Source organism: Strongylocentrotus purpuratus, unplaced genomic scaffold (genome assembly GCF_000002235.5).
Source record: "Strongylocentrotus purpuratus isolate Spur 01 unplaced genomic scaffold, Spur_5.0 spur5_scaffold_6, whole genome shotgun sequence".
NCBI lineage: Eukaryota > Metazoa > Echinodermata > Echinoidea > Camarodonta > Strongylocentrotidae > Strongylocentrotus > Strongylocentrotus purpuratus.
This window is the reverse complement of record NW_022145612.1, coordinates 16,552,837-16,578,270: the sequence shown is the minus strand read 5'-3', so window position 1 is coordinate 16,578,270 and position 25,434 is coordinate 16,552,837. Positions and strand designations below refer to the sequence as shown.

The 25,434-nt window shown below is 34.3% G+C and overlaps 1 protein-coding gene across 1 annotated transcript; it reads right to left on the bottom strand.

The window, feature by feature from the left end:
- Positions 1-309: 309 nt before the first annotated feature.
- LOC105436968 (fibropellin-1-like) lies at positions 310-24,642 on the bottom strand. The gene is made up of 13 exons (XM_030973321.1): positions 24,633-24,642; positions 23,881-24,069; positions 21,858-21,971; positions 19,773-19,886; positions 18,394-18,507; positions 17,017-17,130; positions 15,639-15,752; positions 14,262-14,375; positions 12,883-12,996; positions 11,504-11,617; positions 2,035-2,124; positions 873-962; positions 310-458 (listed from the first exon to the last, which is right to left on the bottom strand). The coding sequence occupies exons 1-13, from the start codon at positions 24,640-24,642 to the stop codon at positions 319-321; spliced, it is 1,431 nt and encodes a 476-aa protein (XP_030829181.1). The 3' UTR covers positions 310-318.
- Between the last annotated feature and the right edge of the window lie 792 nt (positions 24,643-25,434).

Below are 25,434 nucleotides of genomic sequence, written 5' to 3'. Positions count from 1 at the left end.
TGTTTCACCATTCATAATGTCGTATTTCTTTTCATGAAAACGGAGATCCACTAAAAGTTATCCTATAATTCCTTGTAACTTTATTAAGAATAATATAAATATTTTTTTGTTGTAGCAAAGAAAAAAAAAACATGTACACTTGTATAATTACTTTTGTATACTTTGTAAAATGTTTTTTGTAATTTACTTTGTAATATGGAAATAAAGCTCGAACTTGAACTTGAACTTGAACTTGAACTTGAACTTTAACTAAAATATTAAATTATTTTCAATATCTTACTTTATTTACACAATTATACAAAAAAAGGGTTCAAAAGCTTAAGGAACGATGGCTCCGTGGATATCAGGATTGATCAATAATCTTTTACCAGATTTTGTCGGTGAGGGAGTTGATGATGGTGAAGACATCAATCCCGTTGGAGTGTTAGAAGCTGGAGTACCGGTAGATGGTACGGTCACTGTGTGAGAAAAACATAGATAATATCAGGATTGTTGTGATGTTTCACCATTCATAATGTCGTATTTCTTTTCATGAAAACGGAGATCCACTAAAAGTTATCCTATAATTCCTTGTAACTTTATTAAGAATAATATAAATATTTTTTTGTTGTAGCAAAGAAAAACAAAACATGTACACTTGTATAATTACTTTTGTATACTTTGTAAAATGTTTTTTGTAATTTACTTTGTAATATGGAAATAAAGCTCGAACTTGAACTTGAACTTGAACTTGAACTTGAACTTGAACTTGAACTAAAATATTAAATTATTTTCAATATCTTACTTTATTTACACAATTATACAAAAATAGGGTTCAAAAGCTTAAGGAACGATGGCTCCGTGGATATCAGGATTGATCAATAATCTTTTACCAGATTTTGTCGGTGAGGGGGTTGATGATGGTGAAGACATCAATCCCGTTGGAGTGTTAGAAGCTGGAGTACCGGTAGATGGTACGGTCACTGTGTGAGAAAAACATAGATAATATCAGGATTATTATGATGTTTCAGCATTCATAATTTCGTATTTCTTTTTATGAAAACGGAGAAACACTAAAGATTATCCTATAATTCCTTGTAACTTGATTAAGAATAATATAAATATTTGTTTTTGTTTAGCAAAGACAAGAAAACTTGTACACTTGTATAATTACTTTTGTATACTTTGTAAAGAAAAAATTGTAATTTACTTAGTAAAATGGAAATAAAGCTCGAACTTGAACTTGAACTTGAACTTGAACTAAAATATTAAAATATTTTCAATATCTTACTTTATTTACATAATTATACAAAAATAGGGTTAAAAAGCTTAAGGAACGATGGCTCCGTGGATATCAGGATTGATCAATAATCTTTTACCAGATTTTGTCGGTGAGGGAGTTGATGATGGTGAAGACATCAATCCCGTTGGAGTGTTAGAAGCTGGAGTACCGGTAGATGGTACAGTCACTGTGTGAGAAGAACATAGATAACATCAGGATTATTATGATATTTCACCATTCATAGATTCTGGTTTTTCATTTTTATTGAATTGGACACACACAACAGATAAAAATATGAAATGATTTTGAAAATCATTTACAAAATAACACAAAAATATGGTGTAAAAAGGAAAAGGTGCAATGGCTCAGTAGTAGAGAAGTGGTCCCGTAAACGGAGGGTCCCGAGTTCGAAACCAAGGTAAGGCAGTGATCCTCTTTACTAGTTCCCTCGGAGATGACTTAAAGCCGCCGGTCCCTTGGATGCTTACTTATATGCAGCATACATGCTTTCATAGCAATTAGGTAAAGGTCATGATCATCATTATCATTATCATGTTAAATTGATCGCTATCTAAATATTGTTATCATTATTATTAGTAGTAGTAGTAGTAGTAGTAGTAGTAGTAGTATATAGTACTAGTTTCATGAATATCATTATTATTATTATTATTATCATTAACATCATCATCATTATTATTATTATCATTATCGTCATCTTCACCATTATGCCAATTGAGTTAATTGTATATCAGGAATAATCAATAATCTTTTACCAAGTTCTGTCGGTGAGGGGGTTGATAATGGTGAAGACATCAATTCCGTTGGAGTGTTAGAAGCTGAAGTACCCGTAGATGGTACGGTCACTGGGTGAAAAGAACAAAGACAATCTCAGGATTATTATATGATATTTTGGTAGTCATAATTGCAATGACGACCTTCGTCATTGCCTTGTTTTCGTTCACATTCTGCCCCATTAATATTTTCCTTTTCCTTTTCGTCCAAAAATCCCATTCGTTTTGCACGTAGTGCTTGTCCTTCCTAGTTAGGTACTTTCCTCAAGTCCTTTTCCTTTCAAATTTCTTAGGCATCATCTCTAGCATCTCATCCAGGTCACTACATTCTTTGATTTTCGAAATCACTCATGCATGACCGTCCAGGCGCCATTTTGTCCGTTTCTGGTCTATTTTAAGGCCTTTCTTTCTTCCTTCCTTTCTCCACTATCCTAGATCCTACACATTTCTAACAAATTCCTCTAGATAGTCTAAGAGATGTTCTTTTATCTGCGACACATAACCTGACCTTCAAAATGCCATCTTCGTACTCAAAATTCAAATCTGAAACCGACTCGATCAAAAATCTTTAAAATTCTTGAAAAATGGACCCCTAAAAATCTAAAACTGCCATAACTTTCTCATATAAATTCCTTTTTGTGTTTAAATCTCACATTATCCTTATCTCAAAATTGCTCATAGCCATGCCAAATTTCATGCTCCAATGACTATGCAAAGCATAAATAGCGCCCTCTAAAGTTCTGGGAATTGGCTTTCTTTCTGTGGCCGTATCTCAATTATGGCTTGGCAAACCCGTACCCTTTTTTGGATTTAGATACTTGAAGCAGGGACGTGATAGAGAAGGACTTGAATCAAGCCGTTCTCCTTTGACCCCATGCTCCAAGCCGCCGGAAAGTTATGCGCTAATCTGCAGCTGTTGACCAGGTGGTGAGATAAAAGAGCGCATGACATTTTAGGATTTAGAATTCCTACATCAGAAAATGGTATCACAGCAACTGTTCGCTGTCCCTTCCAATGATTTCTCATCCATTGTTGAATGTGTAAAGAGTAGAATAAGCGAACACAAACTTGTGTAATTTCATTCTTTTTTAAACTTGAAAAATACAAAAAACACGCGAAAACACGCATTAGCAAACTTAATGTTATTGAAGATTGTAAATCATGGATCAAATAACGGGACATTAAAGCATGCACAAATTAGCGCATCATCCTAAAATATTGAGTTTTTGACAGGATGTTATTTTTCTTTTACCAACTCTGGCACACAATTTAAAGGCAGGACGGAGTTCTAAATTTGAAAATTTGTTCGATGCACTATTCCCAATAAAATTCCCATATAAAGTTTTTAATTTACACTGTAATTTTGCCGGTAATTTAATATTTTGTAATAAATGTAAAACTGGTGCCTGGCTTCCGAAATTCCCCGCAGTGGAAGCGCGGTTCGGAGCATGGAACTTCAAAGCCAAGTGGAATGTTACACATCCCATTGTTACGCTTTAGAACTCAAGAATGCGTTTGAATAAATCACAAGAGTTTCGCCTCCTGTTCTTTCACCTCCCTGCTTGAAGATATGCCCTTTCCAGCCATATACAAAATTATATACCCTAACACTGACCGACTTTGCGAAAAATGCCCTCCAAATTCGCCATTTTCAAGAAAATTGAGAAATAACTTCAAATTGCTCTAAAATAGCCATCTTTATACCTACATCAATGGAACTTGGCAGACATATGTATCCATATACGTGACATCTGTCTGCCAAGTTTGGTAGAATTCGAATATGTCAGCGCAAAGTTATCGCCAAAAATGATGAATTTACTATGCATTACGTAATAGCGCGTTTAATGCCTGCAATACATTGCGCGAAGATAACAATGGTGTCAAACTGACCGCAATGAAGTGCCCTTTCGAATGATACCAAGTATATTATATGTTCACACAGAAAATTGTGAATAAATCGCATTTGAACAAAGATCACTACACGAATTCCGCCGAGTTTCCGCCCGAATCTAACACGTATCGGCTATGACGTCATTTTTTCAGACTGCTTTTCGCCCCTTAAACGTCCTTTTTTTTCCTTGAAAATTTGCAGTGACATGCCGAGTTCCAATACGCAGGGCACCTAATGGCCGGATTTTTAAAATTGGTCAATGGGGCCATTTAAGACGCCATTTTGTCCCATAAATCTATTTTACATCACGTGTTTCGATAGGATTATCATGGGAAAAAAGAGAGTGATTTACAATAACAATCATGAAATTCTCTTTCTAATGATACCAAATACGGCCCATAAAGAGACATAAAGAGAGAGAGAGAAAAAACAATTTAACTCCGGTCATAATTACAGATCCTGTACGTTTTCCGCTCATGCATTACACGCATTGTCTATGGGGCATATCGGGTTCACGCTTTTGACCCCCAGAACGATCTTTATTGCAATGACGAACATGCACCAAATCCCCTTGGTTTTTGCACGCGGTGCTTGCGAGCCCTTTCCACGTCCTTTCCCATATCCCAATTTCTTTCAAACTTCGTAGGCATAGTCACTACCATCCCATCAAGGTCACTGTTGAGGCCTTTCTTTCGCCCTACCTATCTCAAATATCACAGAAGCTACAGACTTCGTACAAATTGCTCTGGATAGGGCGAGAGAAGCTCTTTCGTTTGACACGTAGAAAAATGGCGTCATTGCACGCACATCGTTGTGACACGATTGCATTTCTAGTTTTGTATTTATTTTTATGAAACTGGAGACACACAACAAGTCAAAATATTAAATGATTTTGTCTTTCTTCATTACACAATCACAAAAATAGGATGTCACAATGTGATTAAATAAAAAGATTAACTACATCAATATTTTGAGTACTTCCTATGAATGCAGTAGATCACAATAATTCTAGTTAAATGATTTCTGAAGAAAAAAACACTGCCTACAAAAAGGTAACCCTATGGTAGATAATACTGGTCCTATATACATCTTCTTGTTAATCTTTTACATTAATTATTCATCGTGAGCCTTTACATATTGCGGTTAAGAGATTAGAAAGTCCATTTCATATACGAGGCTTCTTTTCGATTGCGGTATTACATGCGCCATTTAAGTCTGTGATGTGAATTAACAGCGATTCAAAGCGAAGTTTGCACTGTCCATTATGAACTTAATTTTACTTGGCGCGCAAAATATTGCAATAGTCGCTGACACAGTCGTTCGTACGCAGATAGTGCCTGTTGAGCAACGGACTTAAATGCGCATCTCGTCATTCCGCAAAAAAAAGAAAGAATCATGCGAACACATCTTATGTTCCGTGAGTTACTGCGGCAATGTGTAAAATTTACTTGCAATATTTGAAATCTCTATTATAAGTTTTTTCAGCCATTTAAACACTTTTTTCATTCAATTTCGTCACAAAACTTTGTGATCTTGCACACCTCATCGTATATTCAACCTGATTAAAACTTTAACAATCAATGCATAGCCAAAATTACGAATGTGAAGCTCAGTTACATGTATTTAAAAAAGAGGAATTGTCGACGCTAATGGTATTGAAAACGTATATTTTTAGACCTACGCAGTCCAAAAATAATGCAAATGTATATACATACAGCAAGTTTCAGGAAGAAATGAAAAGACAAAGCGTAATAACTATAACAAACAAACAAGTGACGAACTTGAACGACGCTTTGATGAAATCGATTAAAAAGTGACGAAAATTTGCAAGAGAGCTGCCGTACATGACCAACTTAATTTTACTTTGACGAAATTGGACGTAAAATGATTTTTAAAAATTGGACAAAGTTCCAAAATGAATAACCAAAGACGAAATTGACTGTTTTATATGAAGGAAGTTCCGGGACGAGATTGAATAAAAACGGTTTGAAACTGAATGAAAAACGGAAAGAAAACCTATAATAATCAATATTATATCCTGAATCAAAAATATATTGGTTTTTGATTTGTTGAGAGCTCTTCACATGACCAGAAATATTTCCACCATTTTAAAGTTGCCCTGTACCAATAAACCAATAAATCATCTGGCCTTCATATACGGAAGCGTTAAAGTGCCATTCTACTTGACGACATGACGAGATATTTCATCTTGTCAAGTCGACTTAATATCCATATCATGTCGACATGTAAAGATATTTAACCTACCATGTCGACTTATCAACTTTTATTAGTCGACATGGCGACATAAATTATCTTGCCAAGTCGACTTCACAAAAAGTCCATGTCGTCATGGCGACATAAGTTATCTTACCAAGTCGACTTCTAAAAAAATACATGTCGTCATGGCGACATATATTATCTTACCAAGTCGACTACCCAAAAAGTAATGTCGACATGGCGAAATAAATTATCTTGCCAAGTCGACTTCACAAAAAGTTCATGTCGTCATGGCGACATGTATTATCTTGCCAAGTCGACTTCACAAAAAAGTTCATCTCGTAATAGCGACATAAATTATCTCACCAAGTCGACTTCCCAAAAAGTATATGTCGTCATGGCGAGATATGTAGTGTGAAGACTGTTTCATGCAGCGCGCGTATATGGCAAGCCCTTTGTGTAAAAACCAGAAAAACTCTGTTTTTCTCAGAAAAAACTGTGTTGATAAATGATGAACTCAGTTTATCAACAGATAAACAGAGTTTATCAGATAAACAGAGTTTAACAGATACTCACAGTTTATCAGAAAAACTCATGACGACATGAACTTTTTGTGGACTTTCACACAACACTTTGATATATAGTTCAGGGCTATGTTTGGACTCTCTCAAAACATCATCAAAACAGATATGAATACATAGATAAGAATTGCAATTTAGTCGTGTTACCAGGGGACAGAGATAAAATATACAAAACATTTTTAACTAGATGTTGTTGTTGTTCGTTTGGTATTATAATGGCTATTAGTCAAATTTGACTATTGTTGCCAATTTCATCGCATCTCTTTCTTTTAATGTCTTGGTAAAATTATTATTTCTTTCTTTCTTTTTCCAATCTCATTTTAATATAATATTAGTCATAGTCTACAAAAAAATAAAAACAAAAAATTATTTCAAATTAAACCACGATCCGCACACAGTTCCAACTCACGCTGGCCCTGTCCTTTCTATGATGCCTTCTTACCAGCCCAGCGAGTTATGTTACGCCGTACGCTTCTCGGTTGATAAACTCAACCTAGGTCACTCTGGCATAGACAAGGGGGCGTCGTGTACCTGTATGTTTAGAGGGTTTATTTATTTATTAGGAGAAAGACAACTGCATAAGCAAAACACTTGTGGGCTTTATTAGTTTATATGAGTTAGTTCATGAGATTATTTATATAGCGCATGACTTTTAACTACTATAATCATTGGGGGGTGACATGCTTTCGAGTAATGATATAGCAAGTTTTAATTGCTTTTTTTTAGTACGGAAGCGTTAAAGTGCCATTCTAATTGACGACATGACGAGATATTTCATCTTGTCAAGTCGACTTAATATCCATATCATGTCGACATGTAAAGATATTTAACCTACCATGTCGACTTATCAACTTTTATTAGTCGACATGGCGACATAAATTATCTTGCCAAGTCGACTTCACAAAAAGTCCATGTCGTCATGGCGACATAAGTTATCTTACCAAGTCGACTTCTAAAAAAATACATGTCGTCATGGCGACATATATTATCTTACCAAGTCGACTACCCAAAAAGTAATGTCGACATGGCGAAATAAATTATCTTGCCAAGTCGACTTCACAAAAAGTTCATGTCGTCATGGCGACATGTATTATCTTGCCAAGTCGACTTCACAAAAAAGTTCATCTCGTAATAGCGACATAAATTATCTCACCAAGTCGACTTCCCAAAAAGTATATGTCGTCATGGCGAGATATGTAGTGTGAAGACTGTTTCATGCAGCGCGCGTATATGGCAAGCCCTTTGTGTAAAAACCAGAAAAACTCTGTTTTTCTCAGAAAAAACTGTGTTGATAAATGATGAACTCAGTTTATCAACAGATAAACAGAGTTTATCAGATAAACAGAGTTTAACAGATACTCACAGTTTATCAGAAAAACTCATGACGACATGAACTTTTTGTGGACTTTCACACAACACTTTGATATATAGTTCAGGGCTATGTTTGGACTCTCTCAAAACATCATCAAAACAGATATGAATACATAGATAAGAATTGCAATTTAGTCGTGTTACCAGGGGACAGAGATAAAATATACAAAACATTTTTAACTAGAGAAATAGTACGGAAGCGTTAAAGTGCCATTCTAATTGACGACATGACGAGATATTTCATCTTGTCAAGTCGACTTAATATCCATATCATGTCGACATGTAAAGATATTTAACCTACCATGTCGACTTATCAACTTTTATTAGTCGACATGGCGACATAAATTATCTTGCCAAGTCGACTTCACAAAAAGTCCATGTCGTCATGGCGACATAAGTTATCTTACCAAGTCGACTTCTAAAAAAATACATGTCGTCATGGCGACATATATTATCTTACCAAGTCGACTACCCAAAAAGTAATGTCGACATGGCGAAATAAATTATCTTGCCAAGTCGACTTCACAAAAAGTTCATGTCGTCATGGCGACATGTATTATCTTGCCAAGTCGACTTCACAAAAAAGTTCATCTCGTAATAGCGACATAAATTATCTCACCAAGTCGACTTCCCAAAAAGTATATGTCGTCATGGCGAGATATGTAGTGTGAAGACTGTTTCATGCAGCGCGCGTATATGGCAAGCCCTTTGTGTAAAAACCAGAAAAACTCTGTTTTTCTCAGAAAAAACTGTGTTGATAAATGATGAACTCAGTTTATCAACAGATAAACAGAGTTTATCAGATAAACAGAGTTTAACAGATACTCACAGTTTATCAGAAAAACTCATGACGACATGAACTTTTTGTGGACTTTCACACAACACTTTGATATATAGTTCAGGGCTTTGTTTGGACTCTCTCAAAACATCATCAAAACAGATATGAATACATAGATAAGAATTGCAATTTAGTCGTGTTACCAGGGGACAGAGATAAAATATACAAAACATTTTTAACTAGAGAAATAGTACGGAAGCGTTAAAGTGCCATTCTAATTGACGACATGACGAGATATTTCATCTTGTCAAGTCGACTTAATATCCATATCATGTCGACATGTAAAGATATTTAACCTACCATGTCGACTTATCAACTTTTATTAGTCGACATGGCGACATAAATTATCTTGCCAAGTCAACTTCACAAAAAGTTCATGTCGTCATGAGTTTTTCTGATAAACTGTGTTTATCTGTTGATAAACTGAGTTTATCTGAGAAAAACAGAGTTTATCAGTTGATAAACTCAGTTTATCAAGAAAAACTAAGTTTATCAATGATAAACTCAGTTTATCAACTGATAAACTGAGTTTTTCTGATAAACTCTGTTTATCTGATAAACTCTGTTTATCTGTTGATAAACTGAGTTTATCATTGATAAACACAGTTTTTTTTCTGGTTTTTACACAAAGGGCTTGCCATATACGCGCGCTGCATGAAACAGTCGTCACACTACATATCTCGCCATGACGACATATACTTTTTGGGAAGTCGACTTGGTGAGATAATTTATGTCGCTATTACGAGATGAACTTTTTTGTGAAGTCGACTTGGCAAGATAATACATGTCGCCATGACGACATGAACTTTTTGTGAAGTCGACTTGGCAAGATAATTTATTTCGCCATGTCGACATTACTTTTTGGGTAGTCGACTTGGTAAGATAATATATGTCGCCATGTAGACATAACTTTTTGTGAAGTCGACTTGGCAAGATAATTTATTTCGCCATGTCGACATTACTTTTTGGGTAGTCGACTTGGTAAGATAATATATGTCGCCATGTCGACATAACTTTTTGTGAAGTCGACTTGGCAAGATAATTTATTTCGCCATGTCGACATTACTTTTTGGGTAGTCGACTTGGTAAGATAATATATGTCGCCATGACGACATGTATTTTTTTAGAAGTCGACTTGGTAAGATAACTTATGTCGCCATGACGACATGAACTTTTTGTGAAGTCGACTTGGCAAGATAATTTATGTCGCCATGTCGACTAATAAAAGTTGATAAGTCGACATGGTAGGTTAAATATCTTTACATGTCGACATGATATGGATATTAAGTCGACTTGACAAGATGAAATATCTCGTCATGTCGTCAAGTAGAATGGCGCTTTAACGCTTCCGTATTCATAGGATAAGCGGTCTACTGATAAAAATAGCTACTCCGGTAATTTACAAGCAACTTACTAGATTCTTCAACTTGTCAACTCGTACAGCAATATAGTTCACAAAAGTCATTAAACAACACAAGAAAATGGTCAGAGTAATCTTGCAGGTAAGAACCCCGACTGAAGAAAATTTTGATAGACTTAAGAGGGTTAGCATTAAAAATATGTGAAATTATTTCAAATGCAAAATGATTTATTCTGTTTTAGAAAATCAAACTCCGGTCTATATTTTACAAATGATTCAAAAATCCCAATATGTACATAACATTAGAACGCGGAGATTAATCTTACCCAAAATAAAAACATAGATGGGAAAACATGGTGCGGCTCTTTGGAATAGTTTACCTAATTTGTAAAGAAATGCGCCATCAAATTCTTAATTTACTCTTTTGTTTTGGCGTTATGATTATCTTAATAAATGAACTGGTCCATTGTGTTGTTGTTTTTTTCTTTTACTTTGTTCGAAAGTGTTGTACCTAAATTTATTTTGTCTCGATTTGTATTGTTTACATCGATATGTTTGCAAATGTTGTATTTGTTGTAAGGCCTCCACGGAAAACAGTATTTAACTACTGATGGAGCCAATAAATAAATAAAAGATCAATCACGAACATTCTGGTACGGTACTACGAAAGAAAGAGATGTTTATTGCTTTGCTTAGTACGTATATGTTAAATAGTAATACACGACGTATATATTATGGAAACGACTTACCGTTTTGGCAGTTCTTGTCTTCATATCCAGGTACACAGGTACAATTATAAGTGCCTCCATGGAGGCAGCTTTCTTAGCATGTACTCAAATGCACTGAACGTACAAGGCCAATAGATGGCAGCAAACACATTCGTACCCTGTCAGTTACATCCAGAGGTCCATTGCAACACTAAAAAGTGTACAATTTTGACTGTTTTTTGAATAATTTTGGACCAAAATTATTCACTTCCGGTCTGATTATTGACTTTCCTGAAATTTTCTTTGCCCTAAAATACAATCGAATACTACAGAATATCATGAAAACAGCAATTGAAAAATGAAGAGCATAATCAAACTAGTACTTAAACACTAAAAACAAAAATTGAGATTTTTTTTTTCTTTTTTAAACTAGACTGGCCCCCTTAATAACCATACACAACGTAAAGAATTACGAAAACGACTTACCGTTCTGGCAGTTCTTGTCTTCATATCCAGGTACACAGGTACAATTATAGTCATTTAAGAGATCTACACATGTACCGTTGTTAACACACGGGTTAGAAGCACATTCATCCGTCTCTGATAAAAGTAAGAAGAAATAGAAATGTATTTTAAACACAAAGTGCAAGTTGCATTATCTTGACTGTATATAAACAGTGCTTGCATTTCTATTTTCTTGATCTCGTTCTTTAACAATTCAGTGTGTTTTATTTTACGTATATTTGAATGATTTGCTACTTGTTAATTGTATCGCGAACAGTTCTGGTACGGTCCTACAAAAGAAAGAGTATTGCTTTGCTTTAGTACCTTTATGTTTGAGGGGACCAGTCTGGTAAAATACAGTGAAATGCAAGTTGATAAAGAATTCTTAATAAATCATTACTTGATATAGCAAACTACTATGAACCATATATTTCTTGAAAGCTGAGACAATAATTTGTTATGAGAAAGTTATTTTTCTCATTAAATATGCAAATTATATACAAACTGCTCAAGGACATGAATATTAAAAAAATATGTAGTGCTTGTTCTTTGTACTATTACTGTAATTGTAATAACGATATCAAGGCACTTTTTTGTGATTTTGATAGTACATTTGTATGCACAACAATCCTATGACACCGTTTGTATAATTTTCATCATTTACATAAAATTATGATATTTCAAAGAAAAAACAGAAACTCGAATGATTTTTGGAAATGATTTTGCTTGTGACGTATGTATGTGCAAAAACCATGATAGGATTGTTTGTTATATGAAAGCTTATGTTTCTGCCAATTTTGAAATAATTCTGATGAATATTTTTCAAGTTACAGCATTTTTTGTCAAAAATTTATAATTCAGAGATAATTAGCATAATATAAAGGTACTTCAAACACAGTTTCCTACAATAAATTGTATCCAAAATGGGATAACTTGGCCTGCAGTCGCGAGTTCAGTTGCACTAGAGTGCCTCCATGGAGGCAGCTTTCTTAGCATGTACTCAAATGCACTGAACGTACAAGGCCAATAGATGGCAGCAAACACATAAGTACCCTGTCAGTTACATCCAGAGGTCCATTGAAACACTAAAAAGTGTACAATTTTGACTGTTTTTTGAATAATTTTGGACCAAAATTATTCACTTCCGGTCTGATTATTGACTTTCCTGAAATTTTCTTTGCCCTAAAATACAATCGAATACTACAGAATATCATGAAAACAGCAATTGAAAAATGAAGAGCATAATCAAACTAGTACTTAAACACTAAAAACAAAAATTGAGATTTTTTTTTTTCTTTTTTAAACTAGACTAGCCCCCTTAATAACCATACACAACTTAAAGAATTACGAAAACGACTTACCGTTCTGGCAGTTCTTGTCTTCATATCCAGGTACACAGGTACAATTATAGTCATTTAAGAGATCTACACATGTACCGTTGTTAACACACGGGTTAGAAGCACATTCATCCGTCTCTGATAAAAGTAAGAAGAAATAGAAATGTATTTTAAACACAAAGTGCAAGTTGCATTATCTTGACTGTATATGAACAGTGCTTGCATTTCCATTTTCTTGATCTCGTTCTTTAACAATTCAGTGTGTTTTATTTTACGTATATTTGAATGATTTGCTACTTGTTAATTGTATCGCGAACAGTTCTGGTACGGTCCTACAAAAGAAAGAGCATTGCTTTGCTTTAGTACCTTTATGTTTGAGGGGACCAGTCTGGTAAAATACAGTGAAATGCAAGTTGATAAAGAATTCTTAATAAATCATTACTTGATATAGCAAACTACTATGAACCATATATTTCTGGAAAGCTGAGACAATAATTTGTTTTGAGAAAGTTATTTTTCTCATTAAATATGCAAATTATATACAAATTGCTCAAGGACATGAATATTAAAAAATATGTAGTGCTTGTTCTTTGTACTATTACTGTAATTGTAATAACGATATCAAGGCACTTTTTTGTGATTTTGATAGTACATTTTGTATGCACAACAATCCTATGACACCGTTTGTATAATTTTCATCATTTACATAAAATTATGATATTTCAAAGAAAAAACAGAAACTCGAATGAAATTTGGAAATGATTTTGCTTGTGACGTATGTATGTGCAAAAACCATGATAGGATTGTTTGTTGTATGAAAACTTATGTTTCTGCCAATTTTGAAATAATTCTGATGAATATTTTTCAAGTTACAGCATTTTTTGTCAAAAATTTATAATTCAGAGATAATTAGCATAATATAAAGGTACTTCAAACACAGTTTCCTACAATAAATTGTATCCAAAATGGGATAACTTGGCCTGCAGTCGCGAGTTCAGTTGCACTAGAGTGCCTCCATGGAGGCAGCTTTCTTAGCATGTACTCAAATGCACTGAACGTACAAGGCCAATAGATGGCAGCAAACACATTAGTACCCTGTCAGTTACATCCAGAGGTCCATTACAACACTAAAAAGTGTACAATTTTGACTGTTTTTTTAAATAATTTTGGACCAAAATTATTCACTTCCGGTCTGATTATCGACTTTCCTGAAATTTTCTTTGCCCTAAAATACAATCGAATACTACAGAATATCATGAAAACAGCAATTGAAAAATGAAGAGCATAATCAAACTAGTACTTAAACACTAAAAACAAAAATTGAGATTTTTTTTTTCTTTTTTAAACTAGACTGGCCCCCTTAATAACCATACACAACGTAAAGAATTACGAAAACGACTTACCGTTCTGGCAGTTCTTGTCTTCATATCCAGGTACACAGGTACAATTATAGTCATTTAAGAGATCTACACATGTACCGTTGTTAACACACGGGTTAGAAGCACATTCATCCGTCTCTGATAAAAGTAAGAAGAAATAGAAATGTATTTTAAACACAAAGTGCAAGTTGCATTATCTTGACTGTATATGAACAGTGCTTGCATTTCCATTTTCTTGATCTCGTTCTTTAACAATTCAGTGTGTTTTATTTTACGTATATTTGAATGATTTGCTACTTGTTAATTGTATCGCGAACAGTTCTGGTACGGTCCTACAAAAGAAAGAGCATTGCTTTGCTTTAGTACCTTTATGTTTGAGGGGACCAGTCTGGTAAAATACAGTGAAATGCAAGTTGATAAAGAATTCTTAATAAATCATTACTTGATATAGCAAACTACTATGAACCATATATTTCTGGAAAGCTGAGACAATAATTTGTTTTGAGAAAGTTATTTTCCTCATTAAATATGCAAATTATATACAAATTGCTCAAGGACATGAATATTAAAAAATATGTAGTGCTTGTTCTTTGTACTATTACTGTAATTGTAATAACGATATCAAGGCACTTGTTTGTGATTTTGATAGTACATTTGTATGCACAACAATCCTATGACACCGTTTGTATAATTTTCATCATTTACATAAAATTATGATATTTCAGAGAAAAAACAGAAACTCGAATGATTTTTGGAAATGATTTTGCTTGTGACGTATGTATGGGCAAAAAACATGATAGGATTGTTTGTTATATGAAAGCTTATGTTTCTGCCAATTTTGAAATAATTCTGATGAATATTTTTCAAGTTACAGCATTTTTTGTCAAAAATTTATAATTCAGAGATAATTAGCATAGTATAAAGGTACTTCAAACTCAGTTTCCTACAATAAATTGTGTCCAAAATGGGACAACTTGGCCTGCAGTCGCAAGTTCAGTTGCACTAGAGTGCCTCCATGGAGGCAGCTTTCTTAGCATGTACTCAAATGCACTGAACGTACAAGGCCAATAGATGGCAGCAAACACATAAGTACCCTGTCAGTTACATCCAGAGGTCCATTGAAACACTAAAAAGTGTACAATTTTGAATGTTTTTTGAATAATTTTGGACCAAAATTATTCACTTCCGGTCTGATTATTGACTTTCCTGAAATTTTCTTTGCCCTAAAATACAATCGAATACTACAGAATATCATGAAAACAGCAATTGAAAAATGAAGAGCATAATCAAACTAGTACTTAAACACTAAAAACAAAAATTGAGATTTTTTTTTTCTTTTTTAAACTAGACTGGCCCCCTTAATAACCATACACAACGTAAAGAATTACGAAAACGACTTACCGTTCTGGCAGTTCTTGTCTTCATATCCAGGTACACAGGTACAATTATAGTCATTTAAGAGATCTACACATGTACCGTTGTTAACACACGGGTTAGAAGCACATTCATCCGTCTCTGATAAAAGTAAGAAGAAATAGAAATGTATTTTAAACACAAAGTGCAAGTTGCATTATCTTGACTGTATATAAACAGTGCTTGCATTTCTATTTTCTTGATCTCGTTCTTTAACAATTCAGTGTGTTTTATTTTACGTATATTTGAATGATTTGCTACTTGTTAATTGTATCGCGAACAGTTCTGGTACGGTCCTACAAAAGAAAGAGTATTGCTTTGCTTTAGTACCTTTATGTTTGAGGGGACCAGTCTGGTAAAATACAGTGAAATGCAAGTTGATAAAGAATTCTTAATAAATCATTACTTGATATAGCAAACTACTATGAACCATATATTTCTGGAAAGCTGAGACAATAATTTGTTTTGAGAAAGTTATTTTTCTCATTAAATATGCAAATTATATACAAATTGCTCAAGGACATGAATATTAAAAAAATATGTAGTGCTTGTTCTTTGTACTATTACTGTAATTGTAATAACGATATCAAGGCACTTTTTTGTGATTTTGATAGTACATTTGTATGCACAACAATCCTATGACACCGTTTGTATAATTTTCATCATTTACATAAAATTATGATATTTCAAAGAAAAAACAGAAACTCGAATGATTTTTGGAAATGATTTTGCTTGTGACGAATGTATGTGCAAAAACCATGATAGGATTGTTTGTTATATGAAAGCTTATGTTTCTGCCAATTTTGAAATAATTCTGATGAATATTTTTCAAGTTACAGCATTTTTTGTCAAAAATTTATAATTCAGAGATAATTAGCATAGTATAAAGGTACTTCAAACACAGTTTCCTACAATAAATTGTATCCAAAATGGGATAACTTGGCCTGCAGTCGCGAGTTCAGTTGCACTAGAGTGCCTCCATGGAGGCAGCTTTCTTAGCATGTACTCAAATGCACTGAACGTACAAGGCCAATAGATGGCAGCAAACACATAAGTACCCTGTCAGTTACATCCAGAGGTCCATTGAAACACTAAAAAGTGTACAATTTTGACTGTTTTTTGAATAATTTTGGACCAAAATTATTCACTTCCGGTCTGATTATTGACTTTCCTGAAATTTTCTTTGCCCTAAAATACAATCGAATACTACAGAATATCATGAAAACAGCAATTGAAAAATGAAGAGCATAATCAAACTAGTACTTAAACACTAAAAACAAAAATTGAGATTTTTTTTTTCTTTTTTAAACTAGACTAGCCCCCTTAATAACCATACACAACGTAAAGAATTACGAAAACGACTTACCGTTCTGGCAGTTCTTGTCTTCATATCCAGGTACACAGGTACAATTATAGTCATTTAAGAGATCTACACATGTACCGTTGTTAACACACGGGTTAGAAGCACATTCATCCGTCTCTGATAAAAGTAAGAAGAAATAGAAATGTATTTTAAACACAAAGTGCAAGTTGCATTATCTTGACTGTATATGAACAGTGCTTGCATTTCCATTTTCTTGATCTCGTTCTTTAACAATTCAGTGTGTTTTATTTTACGTATATTTGAATGATTTGCTACTTGTTAATTGTATCGCGAACAGTTCTGGTACGGTCCTACAAAAGAAAGAGCATTGCTTTGCTTTAGTACCTTTATGTTTGAGGGGACCAGTCTGGTAAAATACAGTGAAATGCAAGTTGATAAAGAATTCTTAATAAATCATTACTTGATATAGCAAACTACTATGAACCATATATTTCTGGAAAGCTGAGACAATAATTTGTTTTGAGAAAGTTATTTTCCTCATTAAATATGCAAATTATATACAAATTGCTCAAGGACATGAATATTAAAAAATATGTAGTGCTTGTTCTTTGTACTATTACTGTAATTGTAATAACGATATCAAGGCACTTGTTTGTGATTTTGATAGTACATTTGTATGCACAACAATCCTATGACACCGTTTGTATAATTTTCATCATTTACATAAAATTATGATATTTCAGAGAAAAAACAGAAACTCGAATGATTTTTGGAAATGATTTTGCTTGTGACGTATGTATGGGCAAAAAACATGATAGGATTGTTTGTTATATGAAAGCTTATGTTTCTGCCAATTTTGAAATAATTCTGATGAATATTTTTCAAGTTACAGCATTTTTTGTCAAAAATTTATAATTCAGAGATAATTAGCATAGTATAAAGGTACTTCAAACTCAGTTTCCTACAATAAATTGTGTCCAAAATGGGACAACTTGGCCTGCAGTCGCAAGTTCAGTTGCACTAGAGTGCCTCCATGGAGGCAGCTTTCTTAGCATGTACTCAAATGCACTGAACGTACAAGGCCAATAGATGGCAGCAAACACATAAGTACCCTGTCAGTTACATCCAGAGGTCCATTGAAACACTAAAAAGTGTACAATTTTGAATGTTTTTTGAATAATTTTGGACCAAAATTATTCACTTCCGGTCTGATTATTGACTTTCCTGAAATTTTCTTTGCCCTAAAATACAATCGAATACTACAGAATATCATGAAAACAGCAATTGAAAAATGAAGAGCATAATCAAACTAGTACTTAAACACTAAAAACAAAAATTGAGATTTTTTTTTTCTTTTTTAAACTAGACTGGCCCCCTTAATAACCATACACAACGTAAAGAATTACGAAAACGACTTACCGTTCTGGCAGTTCTTGTCTTCATATCCAGGTACACAGGTACAATTATAGTCATTTAAGAGATCTACACATGTACCGTTGTTAACACACGGGTTAGAAGCACATTCATCCGTCTCTGATAAAAGTAAGAAGAAATAGAAATGTATTTTAAACACAAAGTGCAAGTTGCATTATCTTGACTGTATATAAACAGTGCTTGCATTTCTATTTTCTTGATCTCGTTCTTTAACAATTCAGTGTGTTTTTTTTTACGTATATTTGAATGATTTGCTACTTGTTAATTGTATCGCGAACAGTTCTGGTACGGTCCTACAAAAGAAAGAGTATTGCTTTGCTTTAGTACCTTTATGTTTGAGGGGACCAGTCTGGTAAAATACAGTGAAATGCAAGTTGATAAAGAATTCTTAATAAATCATTACTTGATATAGCAAACTACTATGAACCATATATTTCTGGAAAGCTGAGACAATAATTTGTTTTGAGAAAGTTATTTTTCTCATTAAATATGCAAATTATATACAAATTGCTCAAGGACATGAATATTAAAAAAATATGTAGTGCTTGTTCTTTGTACTATTACTGTAATTGTAATAACGATATCAAGGCACTTTTTTGTGATTTTGATAGTACATTTGTATGCACAACAATCCTATGACACCGTTTGTATAATTTTCATCATTTACATAAAATTATGATATTTCAAAGAAAAAACAGAAACTCGAATGATTTTTGGAAATGATTTTGCTTGTGACGAATGTATGTGCAAAAACCATGATAGGATTGTTTGTTATATGAAAGCTTATGTTTCTGCCAATTTTGAAATAATTCTGATGAATATTTTTCAAGTTACAGCATTTTTTGTCAAAAATTTATAATTCAGAGATAATTAGCATAGTATAAAGGTACTTCAAACACAGTTTCCTACAATAAATTGTATCCAAAATGGGATAACTTGGCCTGCAGTCGCGAGTTCAGTTGCACTAGAGTGCCTCCATGGAGGCAGCTTTCTTAGCATGTACTCAAATGCACTGAACGTACAAGGCCAATAGATGGCAGCAAACACATAAGTACCCTGTCAGTTACATCCAGAGGTCCATTGAAACACTAAAAAGTGTACAATTTTGACTGTTTTTTGAATAATTTTGGACCAAAATTATTCACTTCCGGTCTGATTATTGACTTTCCTGAAATTTTCTTTGCCCTAAAATACAATCGAATACTACAGAATATCATGAAAACAGCAATTGAAAAATGAAGAGCATAATCAAACTAGTACTTAAACACTAAAAACAAAAATTGAGATTTTTTTTTTTCTTTTTTAAACTAGACTGGCCCCCTTAATAACCATACACAACGTAAAGAATTACGAAAACGACTTACCGTTCTGGCAGTTCTTGTCTTCATATCCAGGTACACAGGTACAATTATAGTCATTTAAGAGATCTACACATGTACCGTTGTTAACACACGGGTTAGAAGCACATTCATCCGTCTCTGATAAAAGTAAGAAGAAATAGAAATGTATTTTAAACACAAAGTGCAAGTTGCATTATCTTGACTGTATATGAACAGTGCTTGCATTTCCATTTTCTTGATCTCGTTCTTTAACAATTCAGTGTGTTTTATTTTACGTATATTTGAATGATTTGCTACTTGTTAATTGTATCGCGAACATTTATGGTACGGTCCTACAAAAGAAAGAGTATTGCTTTGCTTTAGTACCTTTATGTTTGAGGGGACCAGTCTGGTAAAATACAGTGAAATGCAAGTTGATAAAGAATTCTTAATAAATCATTACTTGATATAGCAAACTACTATGAACCATATATTTCTGGAAAGCTGAGACAATAATTTGTTTTGAGAAAGTTATTTTTCTCATTAAATATGCAAATTATATACAAATTGCTCAAGGACATGAATATTAAAAAAATATGTAGTGCTTGTTCTTTGTACTACTACTGTAATTGTAATAACGATATCAAGGCAATTTTTTGTGATTTTGATAGTACATTTGTATGCACAACAATCCTATGACACCGTTTGTATAATTTTCATCATTTACATAAAATTATGATATTTCAAAGAAAAAACAGAAACTCGAATGATTTTTGGAAATGATTTTGCTTGTGACGTATGTATGTGCAAAAACCATGATAGGATTGTTTGTTGTATGAAAGCTTATGTTTCTGCCAATTTTGAAATAATTCTGATGAATATTTTTCAAGTTACAGCATTTTTTGTCAAAAATTTATAATTCAGAGATAATTAGCATAGTATAAAGGTACTTCAAACACAGTTTCCTACAATAAATTGTATCCAAAATGGGATAACTTGGCCTGCAGTCGCGAGTTCAGTTGCACTAGAGTGCCTCCATGGAGGCAGCTTTCTTAGCATGTACTCAAATGCACTCTGAACGTACAAGGCCAATAGATGGCAGCAAACACATTAGTACCCTGTCAGTTACATCCAGAGGTCCATTACAACACTAAAAAGTGTACAATTTTGACTGTTTTTTTTAATAATTTTGGACCAAAATTATTCACTTCCGGTCTGATTATTGACTTTCCTGAAATTTTCTTTGCCCTAAAATACAATCGAATACTACAGAATATCATGAAAACAGCAATTGAAAAATGAAGAGCATAACGTCGGCCTTATGCCAAAAGGGCCTTAACCCGATTTTGGGGGTTATTGAGTTATTAATATCACCTTGTAGATTTCATCATTCTCTTTAAAATGATGTGCTTCACTTGTTGAAATTCGATTTATTTATGAAGATAATTATGAATTTCAAAAGGGCCTTAACGCGTATCTCATCTTTTTCCTTACGCCAAAAGGGCCTTAACCTACACGGATGATCCATTTGCGTTAGGAGGGCCTTTCTGGCAAACCAAAGGTGTTGCGAAACAAGAAAATTTCCTTATGCCAAAAGGGCGCTAACTATGCGCGCGTACGCGCGCATAGTTACGCGCATAGTTACGCGTACGATAACGGCAGGTTAAGGCACTTTTGGCATAACGCCGCGTAGGTTACGCCCCTTTTGGCATAATGCCGAGTAGGTTACGGCCCTTCTGGCATAACATACGCTAACATACGCTACATTCAAGCCTCATGCCAAAAAGGCCCTAACATATTTTTTGCACATAGCATGTACAATTCTGAATATTTTATAACAAATTTAACACATTTCATGTAAAACTTAATAACTTAACACATTTATCGAAATTGGCTTCAAAAGCAAAAAAACGACCACAAACTTTTGATTATTAGAGAGGCCAAAACCTTTAAACGCGATTATCTCGGAATGGCCAAAAGCAGTTAAGGCCCTTTTGGCATAAGGCCGACGATAATCAAACTAGTACTTAAACACTAAAAACAAAAATTGAGATTTTTTTTTTTTTTTTTAACTAGACTGGCCCCCTTAAATAACCATACACAACGTAAAGAATTACGAAAACGACTTACCGTTCTGGCAGTTCTTGTCTTCATATCCAGGTACACAGGTACAATTATAGTCATTTAAGAGATCTACACATGTACCGTTGTTAACACACGGGTTAGAAGCACATTCATCCGTCTCTGATAAAAGTAAGAAGAAATAGAAATGTATTTTAAACACAAAGTGCAAGTTGCATTATATCGACTGTATGAACAGTGCATGTATTTTTATTGTCTTGATCTCATTCTTTAACAATTCAGTATGTTGTATTCACATATATTTTAATGATTTGCTATTTGTTAATTGTATCGCGAACATTTCTGGTACGGTACTACCAAATAGTATTGCTTTGCTTTAGTACCTTTATGTTTGAGGGGACCAGTCTGGTAAAATACAGTGAAATGCAAATTGATACAGAATTCGTAATAGATCATTACGTGATATTAATAGTAAACTACTATGAACCATATATTTCTGGAGAGTTGAGGCAATGGAGAATCTAAAACATTCTGAGAAAGTTATTTATCTCATTTGATATGCAAATTATATTCAAATTACTCAAGGACATGAATATTCAAAAAAATATTGTAGTGCTGGTTCTTTGTACTAGTACTGTAATTGTAATAACGATATCAAGGCACTTTTTGTGATTTTGATAGTACATTTGTATGCACACAATCCTATGACACCGTTTGTATAATTTTCATCATTTACATAAAATTATGATATTTCAAAGAAAAAACAGAAACTCGAATGATTTTTGAAAATGATTTTGCTTGTGACGTTTGTATGTGCAATAACCATGATAGGATTGTTTGTTGCATGAAAACTTATGTTTTTGCCAATTTTGAAATAATTCTGATTTCAAGAATTCAAGTTACAGTATTTTTTGTCAAAAATTTATAATTCAGAGATAATTAGCATATTATAAAGGTACTTCAAACACAGTTTCCTACAATAAATTGTATCCAAAATGGGATAACTTGGCCTGCAGTCGCGAATTCAGTTGCACTAGAGTGCCTCCATGGAGGCAGCTTTCTTAGCATGTACTCAATGCACTGAACGTACAAGGCCAATAGATGGCAGCGAACACATTAGTACCCTGTCAGTTACATCTAAAGGTCCATTGCAACACTAAAAGTGTACAATTTTGACTGTTTTTAAATAATTTTGGACCAAAATTGTTCACTTCCGGTCTGATTATTGGCTTTCCTGAAATTTTCTTTGCCCTACTACTACAGAATATCATGAAAACAGCAATTGATAAATGAAGAGCATAATCAAACTACTACTAAAGCACTAAAAACAAAAATGTAAGAGATCTACACATGTACCATTGTTATCACACGGGTTAGAAGCACATTCATCCGGTTCTGATAAAAGTAGGAAGTGACAAAAGTAGAGATCAGAAAGTGCAATTGGCCTAATTTGTGGACAAAATATGATAGTAGACTAGCCAAGACGTATGTATCCATTATTCTTTTGGGGGAGGGCATATATTTAGGTGTAAACAGTGGTGTTAGGATGGGTTCAGGTATAATTGTCTCACTGGTGCATTGGAGACCTTCGGGGGAGAAACAGTAAAAGCAGGGTGTGAGAGGGGGTCGTAAAACCTTCTTCTCATAACGCATGGTCCCTTAATCCCCCTCCCCCATCCCTTCCCCTCTACCCCTCTCCCCCTTTTCCTCCTCTTCCCTCTCTCTGTCCATTTTCTTTCTCTCTCTCTGTCTCAGAGTTTGTGTGTCTCTCCCCCTCTTCTCTCCCCTCTCTCTTCTTTCTTTCTTTCATTTGTCATCACCAGTTGATTGGAAGAGGGTACGTGCTTCCCATTGGTCTATAGCTACGCCACTATAGATATACTTCTACTTCTACTTCTACGACGATACTCAGCAGGATCCATAAGTCAGGATGTAGTGATGAGGAATAAACTATCTAGTTCTTTGTCTAGATGCTTGGTGGAAGCGCTCCCTTGAAGCCCTCCCTTGAAGCATAGGAAAAAGAATTTGAACTTTCTGAGAAAAGTTAGGGGATATTCATGAAATATCTTACCATTGCACGATGGAATGTCAGGTGTAAACATTCCTATTTTACAGATGATGGATTTATTGTGAGTGATGGTGTATCCTTCGTCACACTTAAACATGCACACTGTATTACATGGTACATTAGCATTGGTCTCGCAGGTGTCATTAATCAGCGATGTGAGGTTCCCAGGTAGTTCCCCGACATAGCAATCAGCTTCATATGGAAACGAGATGGAAATAATCAGAGCGGTAAATATAGACACTGTATTACAACTATTGGCTTTCAACTATTTTTGTTCTCGATCACAGAGAATACTTTTAAAAGACAAAATATCATTTTAATTTGAATATAGCATTTCAGCTGATTACATAAGGGAAAAACGTATTCCAACAATAGCTTTAGGTAACACCCAAAGATGTAAGGAAGAGCGTCGAGAGAGGGTGGTATCACCCCTAGTCTATGTGTATATAACAATACGACTATGGGAGTCATCCATTCATGAACATTTTATTAAAGACGGTTTTAATTTAATTCTAACATATCAATCGTGTTAACAAACATTTCGTTGAATATTTATACAAAGTTGCGCAATCAGTCGGAACAAGCTGAATTCAAAAACGAGGGGGAAATCAGAGGTATACTGGATATTCCCATATATCTTTATCACGTTATTTATTATTGCAATAAAAACGTTGATACTTACTATCGACTGTAAACTCGTGAAGACCCGATCTTAATATCACCTTGGAAAGGTGGAAATCTTCCCAAGTTTATACCTTTAGGCATCTATTATACATTGGTGGAATGGAGCTAAAACTGATGCTTTGAATGATATGCTCGTAATACATGAGGCGTTATTTTGATTGCGTCAAACATTCCGCATGGAATTGAGCTGATAAGGGTAGTAGCCAATACGCAGGAACTTAAACAAAATGTTTACTCCTGTTATTATGCAACCACTCTTTGTAGGATACCACTTTTCGCATGGCGCATCAAAGGCTGCAGCACTCCATGACGCAGCCCTACGTCAGCTAAATGACACCTCGTGTGCAACATGATTGTATTGTACTCACCAAATGAAGGTCTGGGGGGTCGTGACGTCAATGGAGAATAGCATGTACAGTTACTGTCTGGCACAGTACACACATCCTCATCGGATAGCGCCACTACATACAGCATGGTCAGTACTGCAACGCATATGGCTGACTGCCAAAGCTGGGAATACATAGGACAAAGATTACATTCAATATTGTTATTGTGATTCGGTGACAATAACATTATGGTTTTACTGCCAATAAGATGCTACTACACCTTCCCTCTTCTGACGCCCAATGCCACTGTTATTACCTTTTTTTTTTAAATCTTAATCTTATCTTCTTTACATGATTGTATATGATTGTTCTTTTTTGTTTACGGGCCTTACTTATTTGGTTGTAAAGGCAGGCGCGGATCCAGGATTTCTTAGGGGAGGGGGCCCAACTTTCTGCATTTTTGTTTGCTCCCGAAAATTGGAAAATCGCGCCGGCCAAAAAGTCGCTCAGTGGGGGGGGGGGGGGGGGGGGGGGGGGGGGGTAGTGA